The sequence below is a fragment of the Bos taurus genome, chromosome 17 (assembly GCF_002263795.3).
Source record: "Bos taurus isolate L1 Dominette 01449 registration number 42190680 breed Hereford chromosome 17, ARS-UCD2.0, whole genome shotgun sequence".
Lineage (NCBI taxonomy): Eukaryota > Metazoa > Chordata > Mammalia > Artiodactyla > Bovidae > Bos > Bos taurus.
Genome location: NC_037344.1, coordinates 34,747,487 through 34,762,533, shown reverse-complemented (window position 1 = coordinate 34,762,533; position 15,047 = coordinate 34,747,487). Strand labels below are relative to the sequence as shown.

The window sequence follows — 15,047 nt, the reverse complement described above, 5'->3', positions numbered from 1 at the left end:
GTTATGTCCCAGAGGAAGGGACAAGATAAAACCCCCCCAAAAACAACTAAATGAAGTGGAGATAGGCAACCTTCCTGAAAAAGAATTCAAGACTCTCATTTAGATTTGATGGAGAAATCAAGCTTTCCAGACAAGTAAAGAGAATTCAGCACCACCAAACCAGCTTTACAATAAACATTAAAGGAACTTTCTAGGCAGTAAACAGAAGAGAAGGAAAAGACCTACAGAAAATAAACCCAAAACAATTAAGAAAATGGTAATAGGATCATACATATCAATAATTACCTCAAAGGTAAATGGATTAAATGTATCAAACAAAAGACATACACTGGCTGGGTAGATGAAAATATGTGCATGTATGCATTTTCCCTTATCACATCACTCTGCTTGACCCCCCCCCCCTCCAAACTGTATGTAATTATTTTATTGTTAGACTAATCATGTTCCCATTATGGCTTGCAATTGTAATTATCTTTTATTGTCTGGCTACTGACTGTGAAAACTGATCAAAATATTTTACTGTTGTGATTATGTAACTATTACTCACTCAATACCACTGTATCATGATTGGTCAACAGAAAATATAATAGAATTCTGCATCACCAAGACTACCATTTAATAGAAAAACCTGTAAAAAGATGTGGTACATATATATATACAGAACAGAATACTACTCATCCACAAAAAAAGAACAAGACAGGGCTTCCCTGGTCTGGGAACTACTGGACAAGTGGTTAAGAATCTGCCTTGCAATGCAAGGGACACTGGTTTGACCCCTGGTACAGAAGGGTCCCCTGTGCTGGGGAGCTGCTGAGCCCGTGCGGAACAATAATGAGCCAGCACTCTGGAGCCTGCAAGCTACAACTACTGAAGCCTGAGCACCTGGACCCTGTGCTCTGTAACAAGAGAAGCCACCTCAATGAGAAGGCTGCACACTACAATGCAAAGTAGCCCCTGCTCAGCACAACTGAAGAAAGCCTGCATGCAGCAATGAAGACCCACCACAGTCAAAAAATTAAATAATCTTTGGGGAAAAAAAGAATGAAATAATGCTACTTGCAGCAACATGAATGGAACTAGAGATTATCACACTATGTGAAGTCAGAAAGATAAATACTACATGATATCATTTATATGTGGATTCTAAAATATGATACAAACTGATCTATGAAACTGAAATCATGGACATACAGAACAAACTGGTGGTTGCCATGGGGGAGGGGGTTGGGGGAGAGACGGAGGTTGGGCAGATGTACGCTTTTATACATAGAATGAATAAACAACTAGGTTCTACTTTACAGCACAAGGAACTATACTCAATATCCTTTGATAAACCTTAACGGAATAGACTATTAAAAAAGAAATGTGTATATATGTATAATTGAATCACTGCTACACAGCAGAAATTCACACATTGTAAATCAACCATATGTCAATAAAAATACTGATTGCAGTAAATAAAAAATATCTTTCTATATTTTTTAAGCATATCAAAGTTTCCACACTTTATTTTTCTCTAGATAGAAGTAAATATTTAGAAAGCAACTATAAAGAAGAAGCAACTTACTTTATTTCGATCTTGGACAACCAGTATTTTTCTAGTATTTTCATCAAATACAGCTCCTGTTGGGGGGAAAAGATAATCGAGAAATATGAATTTCATTCACCTCAGATTACTCCCACACTATTACCTGTGGTCATCTGAAGGCCTAGTTCAAATAACCACCTCATCCTTGAAGAGTTGTAAAATAACTTCAGTAAGAAACCAGTTGCTCAGTTATCTTGGGTCTTTTAATGGCTGAAAGTAACAACGATGGTTCTAGCATATGCTATCTTACAGAATAATCATTTGCATCTCCTTCTCTAGATCATCTATTCCTGATGATAGTTAAAATATTCTTTCTATTCTTTTAAGCATTTAGTGTCCAATTTTAAGTGCTTAAAAATATCCATTGAATCAATGGATTGACTTTTCCATTTTGATACTTATTCCTTGAATCACTATGTATAAACATGATCCAAATCTCAAATATCTCAACTTTCAGTTCAAGACTTCTTCCTTAAAGCCACTTAAATTCCCTTATCACATTATGTACACAACTTTATAACTTACCAATATATTGCTACAGAATACTTTTTAATCAGCAGTTTATATTTTTTAAAGTTCTAGACCATTTCTTTGATTTATTCATTCAACATATACACTGCCCAGCACACTAGGCATTTTGCTAGATATCAGGCACTCAAAATTAAGTTTTTTTCTATCCTTGGGTAATGCTAGGTCAAAAACAAAATGACACTTTAATGATCTAGAGCTTCCCTGATAGCTCAGTTGGTAAAGAATCCACCTGCAATGCAGGAGACCCAGCTTCGATTCCGGGGTCGAAAGATCCGCTGGAATAGGGATAGACTACACCCTCCAGTATTCTTGGGCTTCCCTGTGGCTCAGCTGGTAAAGAATCTGCCTGCAATGTGGGAGACCTGGGTTTGATCCCTAGGTTGGGAAGATCTCCTGGAGAAGGGAAAGGCTACCCACTCCAGTATTCTGGCCTAGAGAATTCCACGGACTGTAGTCCACAGGGTCAGAGTCAGACACTACTGAGCAACTTTTACTTAAAGATTTGCATTAAGTTTCTTTAAATGCTATAATTTAAACATTATTTGTATTTACATAATGTGGGAAGATATTGTTAAAAATATACTTTCTATTCATTCATTCAATATTAATTGAGCTCCTATATATAACACATGTAGGTTCTATATTTATAGTATATGAATTGAGATATTTTTTTTGTGTCAGGCACGTTTCCAGTTGCTAAGGATACAGTCTCAAAGAATCAGACACAACCTAGCAACTGAACCACAAGGATACAATGGTGAACAAAATGCCCTATCATTATGAGGCTCTTGTTTTGAGGCTGGTACGAAGTTACAAATGAAAAATAAATTATGTAGAACCTGTGTGCAAGCTAAGTTGATTCAGTAGTGTCTGACTCTTTGCGACCCTATGCACTATAGGCACCAGGCTCCTCTGCCCATGGGATTCTCCAGGCAAAAATACTGAAGTGGGTTGCCATTTCGTACTCTAGGGGATCTTTCCCACCCAGGGACAGAACCTCTCTTTCTTACTTCTCCTGCATTGGCAGGTGGATTATTTACCACTAGCGCCACCTGACGGTGCTTAGTCACTTGGTTGTGTGCTACTCTGCAATCCCAAGGACTGTAGCCCACCAGGCTCTTCTGTCCATGCAATTATCCAGGGAAGAATACTGGAGTCAGTTGCCATTTCCTACTCCAGAGGATCTTCCTGATCAAGGGATTGAACCCACATCTCCTGTTTCTCCTGCCTGGCAGGCGAATTCTTTACCACTGCACCACCTGGGGAGCCCATATAGAACATGCTGCTGCTGCTAAGTCGCTTCAGTTGTGTTTGACTCTGTGTGACCCCAGAGACGGCAGCCCACCAGGCTCCCCCGTCCCTGGGATTCTCCAGCAAGAACACTGGAGTGGGTTGCCATTTCCTTCTCCAATGCATGAAAGTGAAAAGTGAAAGTGAAGTCGCTCAGTCGTGTCTGACTCTTCAAGACCCCATGGACTGCAGCCTACCAGGCTCCTCCATCCATGGGATTTGCCAGGCAAGAGTACTGGAGTGGGGTGCCATTGCCTTCTCTGATATAGAACATAAGGCGGTAATAAATATTACAGATGCAATACAGTAGGGAATAGATACATGTAACAAACGGAAGAACAATTTTCTCTGAAATTTAAACATCCCATTTTAGCACTTCAAAGTCAAAGAAAACCACAAAGTGAGATAATTAACATTAATGTTGGCTTCTAGTAGAAGATATAAACTATAATTGGTTGAGTGAGCCTTAGGAAGCATTACTACAAACAAAGCTAGTATAAGTGATGGAATTCCAGATGAGCTATTTAAGATCCTAAGAGATGATGCTATTAAAGTGCTGCACTCAACATGCCAGCATATTTGGAAAACAGCAATGGCCACAGGACTGGAAAAGGTCAGTTTCACTCCAATCCCAAAGAAAAGCAATGCCAAAGAATGTTCAAACCAACATATAATGTCACTCATTTCACATGCTAGCAAGGTAGTGCTCAAAATCCTTCAGGCTAAGCTTCAACAGTATGTGAACTGAAAACTTCTGTATGTACAAGCTGGATTTAGAAAAGGTAGCAGAACCAGTGATCAAATTGCCAAAATCCACTGGATCATAGAAAAAGGGAATTACAAAAAACATCTGCTTCACTAACTACACTAAAGCCTTTGACTGTGTGGATCACAACAAACTGTTGAAAATTCTTCAAGAGAAGAGAATACCAAACCACCATACCTGCCTCCTGAGAAATCTGTATGCAGGTCAAGAAACAACAGTTAGAACTGGACATGGAACAATGGACTGGTTCAAAATGCGGAAAGGAGCATGTCAAGGCTATATATTGTCACCCTGCTTATTTAACTTATATACAGTGTGCTAAGTGCTAAGTCGCTTCAGTTGTGTCCGACTCTGTGTGACCCCATAGACGGCAACGCATCAGGTTCCCCTGTCTCTGGGATTCTCCAGGCAAGAACACTGGAGTGGGCTGCCATTTCCTTCTCCAATGCATGAAAGTGAAAAGTGAAAGTGAAGTCACTCAGTCATGTCTGACTCTTAGCAACCCCATGGTACATCATGTGAAATGCCAGGCTGGATGAAGCACTCAGTGCAATTCCAGGCTCAATCAAGCTTAAGATTAAGCTTGATTTATCTTAATCTTGATAATCTTAATCATGATAATCTAAGATTAAGGGTAAAATATCAACAACCTCAGATACCAGTTTAATGGCAGACAGTGAAGAGATAAAGAGCCTCTTGAGCGGATGATACCAGTTTAATGGCAGACAGTGAAGAGATAAAGAGCCTCTTGAGGAGCTTGCAAAAAGAGTGTGAAAAAGCTGGTTTAAAACTCAACATTCAAAAAACTACAATCATGGCATCCCATCCCATAACTTCATGGCAAACAGCTAGGGAGAAAGTAGAAACAATGGCAGATTTTATTTTCTTGGGCTTCAAAATCACTGTTGATGGCAACTACAGCCATGAAATTAAAAGATGCTTGCTCCTTGGAAGAAAGCTATGACACATAGTGTATTAAAAAGCAGAGAGATCACTTTGCTGACAAAAGTCTGTATAGTCAAAGCTACGGTTTTTCCAGTAGTCATGTACAGGTATCAGCGTAGAACCACAAAGAAGGCTCAACACCAAAGAATTGATGCTTTTGAACTGTAGTGCTGGAAAAGACCCTCACAGTCCCTTGGACAGCAAGATCAAACCAGTCAATCCTAAAGGAAATCAACCCTGAATTCACTGGACAGACTGATCCTGAAGCTCCAGTATTCTGGCCAGCTGATACAGACAGCCAACTCACGGGAAAAGACCCTGGACGCTGGGAAAGATTGAGGGCAGGAGGAGAAGGGGGTGACAGAGGATGAGATGGCTGGATGACATCACTGACTCAATGGACGTGAGTTTGAGCAAACTCCGGGAGACAGTGAAGGACAGGGAAGCCTGGAGTGCTCTAGTCCATGGGGTCACAAAGAGTTGGAAATATCTTAGCAACTTAACAACAAAAACAAATAATTTAACTGGACTTTATGTGAGTTTAATGCCAAAGAAATAACCAAGAAAATCTACTCAATTTTTAATAATTTGTCATTACACAAATTGAACTTTTCCTTCCTTCACTATAAATGAGCCAAAAATAGCACCGGTAAACACAATGTGAGCGACCCCTGCTGGTCACAACACAGAAGCTAAATAAACCCAAAGAAACAGTGAAAACAGGGAAAAAGTGGAAACAATGACAGACTTTTTTTTTGGGGGCTCCAAAATCACTGCAGATAATGACTGCAGCCATGAAATTAAAAGACACTTGCTCCTTGGAAGAAAAGTTATGACCAACCCAGACAGCATATTAAAAAGCAGAGACATTACTTTGCCAACAAAGGTTCATCTAGTCAAAGCTATGGTTTGTCCAGTAGTCATGTACAGATGTTAAGAGTTGGACTATAAAGAAACCTGAGCACCAAAGAATTGATGTTTTTGAACTATGGTGTTGGAGAAGACTCTTGAGAGACCCTTTGACTGCAAGGAGATCCAACCAGTCCATCCTAAAGTAAATCAGTCCTGAATATTTATTCGAAGGACTGATGTTGAAGCTGAAACTCCAATACTTTGGCCACCTGATGCGAAGAGCTGCCTCATTTGAAAAGACCCTGATGCTGGGAAAGATTGAAGGTGGGAGGAAAAGGGGACGACAGAGGATGAGATGGTTGGATGGCATCACTAACTCAATGGACGTGAGTTCGAATAAACTCCAGGAGTTGGGGATAGATAGGGAGGCCTGGAATGCTGCAGTTCATGGGGTTGTAAAGAGTCAGATATAACTGAGTGACTGAACTGAAACCCAAAGAGATTAGGGATTCAATTATTGTATTAATATGACTAGTCAGGTACTGTACTATTTTTCCGGAGAAGGCAACGGCACCCCACTCCAGTACTCCTGCCTGGAAAATCCCATGGATGGAGGAGCCTGGTAGGCTGCAGTCCATGGGGTCGCTAAGAGTCGGACATGACTGAGCGACTTCACTTTCACTTTTCACTTTCATGCAATGGGGAAGGAAATGGCAACCCACTCCAGTGTTCTTGCCTGGAGAATCCTGGGGATGGGGGAGCCTGGTGGGCTGCCGTCTATGGGGTCACACAGAGTCAGACACGACTGAAGTGACTTAGCAGCAGCAGCAGTACTATTTTTCATAATAATCCTGTGAGTGGTATAATTTTGAGTGCCCAACTTCACAAAGCCTTGAAACTGATGTCCTTTCTGGGTCACAAGCAGGTACTCTCACTGTCCAGTCCCTTCACCACACAATTGCCTTTTCAGAGGGCTGACATTACCATTTGAAGATCTATCCAACCATTCATTCAAGAAATATTTACTGAGCACCTAGACTATACCAGACACTGTATTTTTGCATGCATGCTCAGTTGTATCCGCTTCTCTCCAACTCCATGGATTGTAGCCTGCCAGGCTTCTCTGTACATGGAATTCCCAGGCAAGAATACTGGGTTGGGTTGCCATTCCCTTCTCCAGGGTATCTTCCTGGCCCAGAAATCAAACTCATGTCTTCTGTGTCTCCTGCATTGGCAGGCAAAATTCTTTACCACTGTGCCACCCGAGAAGCTTGACACTGTGTTTAGTCTGAGGATTAAGAGGTAAACAAGACAGATAAAATATTTGCCTTCCCAGACTTCACATTATTGTGGGGACAATTAAGGACATGGTAATTTCAAATTGTGATAAGTTCTACAAACAAAAACAGAGCTGGGAACTTCCCTGGTGGTCCAGTGGCTAAGACTCCATGCTCCCAATACAGAGGACCTGGGTTTGATCCCTGGTCAGGGAACTAGATCCCACCTGCCACAACTAAGACTTCACATGCTGCAACTAAGACCTGGCATGGCCAAATAAACAAATTAAAATAAATATTAAAAAACAAAAACAGAGCTGGAGAAAGGATGATGGGATTGGTAGGTGGGAGGACTATTTTATGCAAGAAGGTCAGGAACTTTTCTGAGGAGATATTTCAGCTCTAAAGAGCTCAATAAACAAAGCTCTCTGGAAGAGCACTGCAGGAAGAGAAGCCAGTAGGTTTAACAGCTCTGAGGCAGATAGAAGCTGTTTGAAGACAGGAGGAAAGCCATAGCTTTCCAATGTAGAGGAGGAAAGATTTTTTTTCCCTTTACTCACTTCAGCTGTGTCTGAGACCTGAGCTGAACTGACATGACAGATTAATGGATAAGAAATATGTACATTTTATTTGGTGTTAATATTACCACGTGGCCTGGGTGGAGGTCTCCACAGAAATGAAAATCTCCTCAAAGTGTTTAGACCCAGGGGCTTATGTATATACCATTCTAGGAAAGAGGGATAAATTGTGCATAAATGACCAAAGAACGAGGACTTTGTTCTAGGGGAGATAAACGGTGAAAAAAGTGCCAAGGAACTAACTATATGGGGAAACTAGCAAAACATAATGGTTGTTTTCATAAGGTTTGTACTGACAGTGAAGAATCTGTCTGCACTGCAGAAGACATCGATTAGATCCCTGGGTTGGAAAGATCCCCTAGAGAAGGAAATGGCAACCTACCCCAGTATTCTGGCCTGGGGGATTCCATGGACAGAGGAGCCTGGAGTGCTATAGTTCAAGGGGTCGCCAAGAGTCAGACACGACTTGAGTGATTAACACTTTTTTTACTTGTTATTTCATAAGGTTTGTACAGATTTATCTCAATGTCAACTCCCCATCTCTGGTGATAATATTCTCCTCTTTATGGTAGAAAAATTTATGCCCTGCTTTTAGGTAGAAAGGGTCAGGCAGAGAGCCCTTCCTGCTCTCTCTCAATTGTCTTCACTTTGGCATATTTGAGGGTGGTATGTTCTGAATTCCTTAACCAGCTACATCTTGTAGCTTTTAACAAAAAATGTCAACTATTTTCTCTTCATCTAAAAAACTGTATCTTTTTAGAAAAATGTCTTACAGTATCTTCCGACCTCTATGGCCACTTCAAATCCTGGTTATTCTTCAAAACTCTGGTCAAGTTCCAGATTTCTCATCCCCTAAACTCCTATGGCATATCTTAACCATAATATATAGTACTTAGTTATAAACAAGTTCTTCATAGGTGACTCTTTATGCATGTATTACCAATTCTCTAGTACTAACTGGAAACTCTAATTTGAAAGTCTGTATCAATGAACTGATAATTATCTATATGTCTTTTTAAAGAAGTGTGAGACTGTCATCAAATTTTCAAGTGGTCTTTTGAAGCAGAGAAGAATGGAAAGCTGAATTGCCTCTATTTGCTACAGGATAGTGAGACTGTGGACAGAGAAAACACTAGAAATCCTTGAGCAACTCCTTAGAAGACTTCGAAGATGAGAACTACCTTTTAAAACTCTTATTAATTATATGAAGGCAAATGATGCTCTTATTAATAAATTACTAACAATACATATTGCTGCCTTGTAATAAATCACAAGCATTTTTTCCTATTTTCATTTTTCCGAAAACCTGAGAGTTTTCTTAACCCTCGTTCTCAAAGGGTCATCCTAGAGAACCAGCATCAATACCAGCAGCTGCAGCAGCAGAGAATTTATTAGAATTGCAATTTTCGGGCCTCATCTCAGACCAAATGAATTAAAAACTCCTGAGGCTGGGGCCCAGCAATCTGCTTTAACAACCCCCTCCAGGTGATTTTGATGCACTCTATAGTCTTGCCTGGAAAATTCCATGGACAGAAGAGCCTGGCGGTCTACAGTTCATGGAGTCAAAGAGAGTCAGATACGAGTGAGTAAGCATGTGCGCACACAATTTGAGAACTCCCGTCTTAGCTCAAAGCACTCAAGCTAACCGCTGACTTAAAAGTCATGTTCCAATCACTGAAAAACTGGTTTGCTTCACCTTAAATTCAACTTTACAGTTTTATTAAATCACACAATTCATACTAACACGGTGTACCATAATGAAATGATCTATTCCTGGATCCCATTAAGTGTTCCTATTTCAGTAGTGAAGTTCAAATGTCTGTGTAAAACATGTTCAAACATATCCTTTGGAAAACTAACCTTGCTTGTTCTCTGTGCTGCCCTCTGCTGATTCATAAGGCAAACTTCATCTCTTTAAAGCATTAGCTCCAGTTGGAAGATAATCATTTAATCAAATTATTCATTCCACATGAATAAAGTGCGGCTCAGATGGTAAAGAGCCTGCCTGCAATGTGGAAGACCTGGGTTCAATCCCTGGGTCGGGAAGATCCCCTGGAGAAGGGAATGGCAACCCACTCCAGTACTCTTGCCTGGAAAATCCCATGGATGGAGGAGCCTGGCGGGCTACAGGCCATGGGGTCGCAAAGAGTTGGACACGACTGAGCGACTTCACTTTCAGCTGTAAGAAGAAACCAGGTAATCCTCTAAACAATTGATTCTGATTATCTTCAGTTTGAAACTGACCTGCAACTCCCACTTGATGTGTAGCATATCCTGGTAATCTGCTGGGCCCATCTCCCAGCCACAGAGACAGCATAGATGAATCTGATTCCGTGTGATGAAAGCAGAAGCCCAGGGAAGCGGCAGGGGCAATAAATCGACTTTGGAGGATGGGAATGTGCAGCCACACCGCTACTCTACCTTCTGATCTCCATTTCTGTACTGCAGCTGAAATGCAAAAAACAGACATCTATAAATATTTTCCAGAGAGAAAACTGGAATAAATTAAAACTCATCTCTGGGTGTCACTTCCTCCAATAAGTCATATTGAAGTTCCACTTGGGGGATGGTGGTGGAGGGGGTAAGGGGGGATCCCAAAATGTCCTGTTAACATACATCAGCAGCATAATTTCCCCACCATTTCTTGAAAATGAAGTCAATATAGTGATGATCTTTATATATCATCTGACAATACCTGACATACAATTTGTGCTCAATAATTGCAGAATGCACAAACCGATTTAAATAAATTACTGTTTCAATGCTGTTCTTTTTAACAATGAGTTTCAGTCTTTATAAATGACTACCATGGGCTTTTATTTACTGTTTCAAATATATGTGGGGTTTTTTTTTTTTGGTTTATACATTTTGAGGTGGTTAAAAATTAGCTTTGCTTTTAAATAATGTATGGTAGTTCTAGAAAATTTTGAAAATAAAATGAAGAAATCAAAACTTCACATTAGCACACAGAGACATTTAAAATTTTGACCCTTTTTCCATAAATATAATTTTGGAACTGACACACCACATATAATTTACAACATGCTTTTTTTAAAAAAAAATAGACATTTTGTTACCATTAAAATTCTTTAATGAACATATATTTTTAATGACTGCATAATTTTCCTCATACATTTAGGTGTACCACAAATTACTTAACTAACCTAATTTTGGACATGTAGATTGTTTGTTTAGTTCAGTTCAGTCGCTCAGTCAGTGTCTGACTCTTGGCGACTCCATGAATCGGAGCACGCCAGGCCTCCCTGTCCATCACCAACTCCCGGAGTCCACCCAAACCCATGTCCATTGTGTTGGTGACGCCATCCAACCATCTCATCCTCTGTTGTCCCCTTCTCCTCCTGCCCTCAATCTTTCCCAGTATCAGGGTCTTTTCAAATGAGTCAGCTCTCTGCATCAGGTTGTCAAAGTATTGTTGTAATCTTACCTTATTATTAATTATACCATGACAAACTTTAAAATATATTTTTGGTCTTTGACTTTACATTCTCTTACTTTGTGACTTAAGATTGAGTTGGGGGAAAAAGATGCTAACATTTATCTGGCCCTTACTAAAATCCAGACATTTTAGATACAGTATTTTATTAAGTTCTCACAACATGAAAGGCAAGTACAGTGACCGCTAAATTTACAGGTGAAGAATACTTAACAGTTTCAGAAAAACTTCCCAGATCACTTTCTGTATCCACCATCTCAATCTTTACAATAATCCTATAAAATGTGTGGAGACAGGGGAAAAGACTGGATCATTTAATGGTTAGATTCCATTCCTTCCTCTTCTACAGCCTCTGAGGTAAGCATCTCCCTGTTAAGGACCATTGTTTCTCTACTCTTTCAAAGTCAGTGTGACTAACACAGTGACAAACAACTTGGGGCCTTAATAGACTTCTTGATTTGGGGCTATGGGGTCCTGTCACATCCTTCTCACATCGAACTTTCTCTGGTATCTTCTTAAAAACTGACATAGTTACATAAAGTGAAATGCATAAATCCTAAGCGAACATTTGAGTTTTGACCTATGCATTCACTTGTGTAGTCCACATTCCAGTCAGGATTACAGATTTCTATCACCACAGGAAGTTCCCAAGTCCTCCTTTCCAGTCACTCCAATCAAGGGAAAAAGCTGAAGCTCTGAAAGTTTAGGGGAAAAAAGTTCAGAAAAAAAGTTCTGAAAAAGCTGAAGCCACTTGTTTACTATTTTTTATCTTCACACTCTGACTTGGAGAATCTGTCCACTCCCACTGCTTCAGCTAACAACTATACAAGGATGCTTGCCCGGTCCTGATCTCACTGAACACTGAATTTTGCTGCTCTCCAGCTGCTCTCATTTTCTGAAGGCTGCTGCTTCAAACTTCTTCATACCTGTATTCAAAACTGACTCCTACAGCCATCCTCAAGTAGTTTTTATTTACCGGTATACTTCTGGCTCCAATGCTCAAAGTCTAAGAATCATTTTTAAAATCTTTTTTTTTTCTCTTTTTTCGCTAATAAACTTTAATGATTTTTCCTCCTGTCCCTCATTCCTTAGCTCAAATATATTCTTCAAAGTGAGCTCACATACCACCTCTTTGACAATAAGCTTTCCCTAAATGGTTTCCAAATGTGAACTTAACTCCTCTAATAGATTTATTAGAACTTACTACACAATGCCTAATGACATCTTTTGTCATTTATTTTTCTAGTCCTAATATTCTATGGACAGAGGAGCCTGGCGGGCTACAGTCCATGGGGTTGCAAAGAGTTGGACACGACTGAGCACGCACACACAATATTTTGTGCATCTGCAGTCCTCCAGGTTAACATGATATTATGCTTGGGCTCAATTCACATTTATTAAATGACTGACTGGTGTAAAGTTACACAGCTAGTTGAGTAGCATAGCAAGGATCAGAATCAGCGTTATTTCCCCACTTACGCAGATATTCGTGAAGCTTAATAACACAATACGTCTTCACCTAAATTTAGTTGTCTATAACAGGAACAGTAAAAGAACAGACCTCACGTGCAAAGGTGCAAAACAACTATTGCTAATACATTTATATACAATCAGTTCTATTTGCTTGAAAAGAAAGAACAGATTTAGACATCCTATCAGGCTTTCTTCTCAGATTATTTATTTCAGTTTCTTTTTACAGGCAACATCATTCAGTTTTGTTTGACTCAATAACAAAAAAACCAGCAATGGTTCTTATAGTGCAGCAAGAACAAATTCTAGAGCCAGGAGAAGTTAATCTGTCTGTTAGTACCATCATCTTCGAAATGCGGATAATAGTAGTAAATATCAGGTTATAAGGACTAAATGAGTTAATAATTTTGAAGTCCTTAAAAACAGTATCCAGCACCTAGTGAGTATACTAGGATTTTATTTAAAAAGTATGTAAGACTTCAGAGTTTATAAATTAGTCTCATGTAATTTATCTTTGATGACCATACCTATCCAGTAAAGTAATTAGAGCTGGCATTATTCACATAAGCAACCTAAGGGGCAGATATTTTCAGTGGTGATTATCCTAACGCCTGGTTAAGCATGTGGCAGAATGTGGGACTTGAAACCTGGTCAAAGAGAAAGAAAGCCACTCAGTCGTGTCCGACTCTTTGCAACCCCATGGACTATACAGTCCATGGAATTCTCCAGGCCAGAATACTGGAGTGGGTAGCCATTCCCTTCTCCAGGGGATCTTCCTAACCCAGGTCTCCCAAGTTGCAGGTGGGTTCTTTACTAGCTGAGCCACCAGGGAAGACCGAAACCTGGATGTGACACCAAACCCAACCCACTTTCTGCTTTGCCTTCCTGATTGAGGTAGAGCTTTAATCACTAACAAGTAACAAGTGTGTACAATAAACACCTGTGTCTACCCACACATATTACACAGATTTGATTCTCCTACCGTTAACCCTGTTGGCAGTTAACAATTGTTCCCGAATAGGAGAGAAAATAAGGTGAAGGGGTAAATAGTTTCGAAATGAAGATAGTTAAAGATTAAAACAACTAGCTCAATTACATTTCCATAGATGCTCACTCGCCATATTGCTCCACAGGATAAAGATCTCAAGTTTCCTTTTTAATGAGAGAAGAGCAATTTTTCATGCCTTGCTCTCAATTTGATCGTAAGGACCCTTGGGCAGCTTGAAAAATCGGCTGCTCCACCAAATTATGGGCCCTCAAAGCGAAGGCTCCTCTATCCAAGTTATCTTTTCTATCAGTGGACTCAAGGTTCAAAAGTGGTGAGTTTTCCTACCGAAGACTGAAACCACTCCATCAATCTCCCCGGTTAATCACAAAAAGCAACCAGCTTTTTATGAAATAGACGCAAACTAGTTCACAGGCTCCACAGCTCCTGACCCAACCTGTGTACAATACGACCACTCAACCTCCCAGCCTATTCACTGGCCACCACCTGTACTAGGAAGCGACAGTTTTGTCCTAGGCAAAGTGCCCGGCAGAACCAAGGGTCGGTAAATGTCAGTAAATAATAATAATATTAACTAACGTTTACTAAGCGGTAAGTATGTGGCGGAAACTCTGCGAGGCACTTGATACGTGTTATCCATTTCATCCCTCAGCAATTCCACGAGTTCCTATTACCTGGTTTTACGGATGAGAAAATGGTGGTTTATACAACTTGGCTCGAGGGTACACACTAGAAAAAAGACCCGAAACAACGGCTGCAGATGCCAGAGTCTGAGCTCGTTACTGTTTCACCCAACCGCCTCAGAGACCTCCCCGCCAAGGGCACAAGAACGAAAGGCAGAAAACAGGTGCGGGTCACGCATGCCCTCTCCTTCCCTCGGGCGCGACTCGGGAGTGGGGACCGCTGTTACTTCACGAGAAAGACTCAGCAGCCCGGAGAGCCTCGGACCAGGCGCACTTGCCCTGCAAGGCCCTCTGGAAGGCGACCGGGTCCAGGCGGTCCAGAGCGTCCAGCCTCCCCAGGCGCACGGAGACGCCTCCGAATCTGTCCAGCTCTCCCCGCAGCTCCTCAGCTCCCAAAGGGGAGTCCCGAGCGCAGCTCGAACCCCCCGCGGACCAGCGGGGCCCTGCACCGAGCACCACGCGGCGGGCCAGAGCCAGCACGACACGCCGGTAGCTCCCCCTCAGGAGTGGCGGCATTTTAGCGCCGACCCTCGTTCCTCACGCGGACGCTCCAAATCACTCAACCCGCGTGACCTGGAAAAGAGGGAGCTACCGTAAGTTTTAGAAG

General features: G+C 41.0%; 1 protein-coding gene across 3 annotated transcripts in view; it reads right to left on the bottom strand.

Moving 5' to 3' along the window:
* The window catches only part of NUDT6 (nudix hydrolase 6), a 60,031-nt gene that overhangs the window by 44,628 nt on the left and 356 nt on the right, over nt 1–15,047 (bottom strand). Inside the window, exons 1-3 of one of the 3 annotated variants that reach the window (XM_005217592.5) lie at nt 14,719–14,992; nt 10,072–10,275; nt 1,568–1,623 (exon numbers count right to left, since the gene is read on the bottom strand). In XM_005217592.5, coding sequence (XP_005217649.1) covers nt 1,568–1,623; nt 10,072–10,275; nt 14,719–14,956 — 498 coding nt within the window. In that variant the 5' untranslated portion in view covers nt 14,957–14,992. Of the gene's footprint in view, nt 1–1,567; nt 1,624–10,071; nt 10,276–14,336; nt 14,993–15,047 lie in introns of those variants that run through there. The other 2 variants (NM_001105650.2, XM_024976967.2) reach the window with 2 other exon arrangements.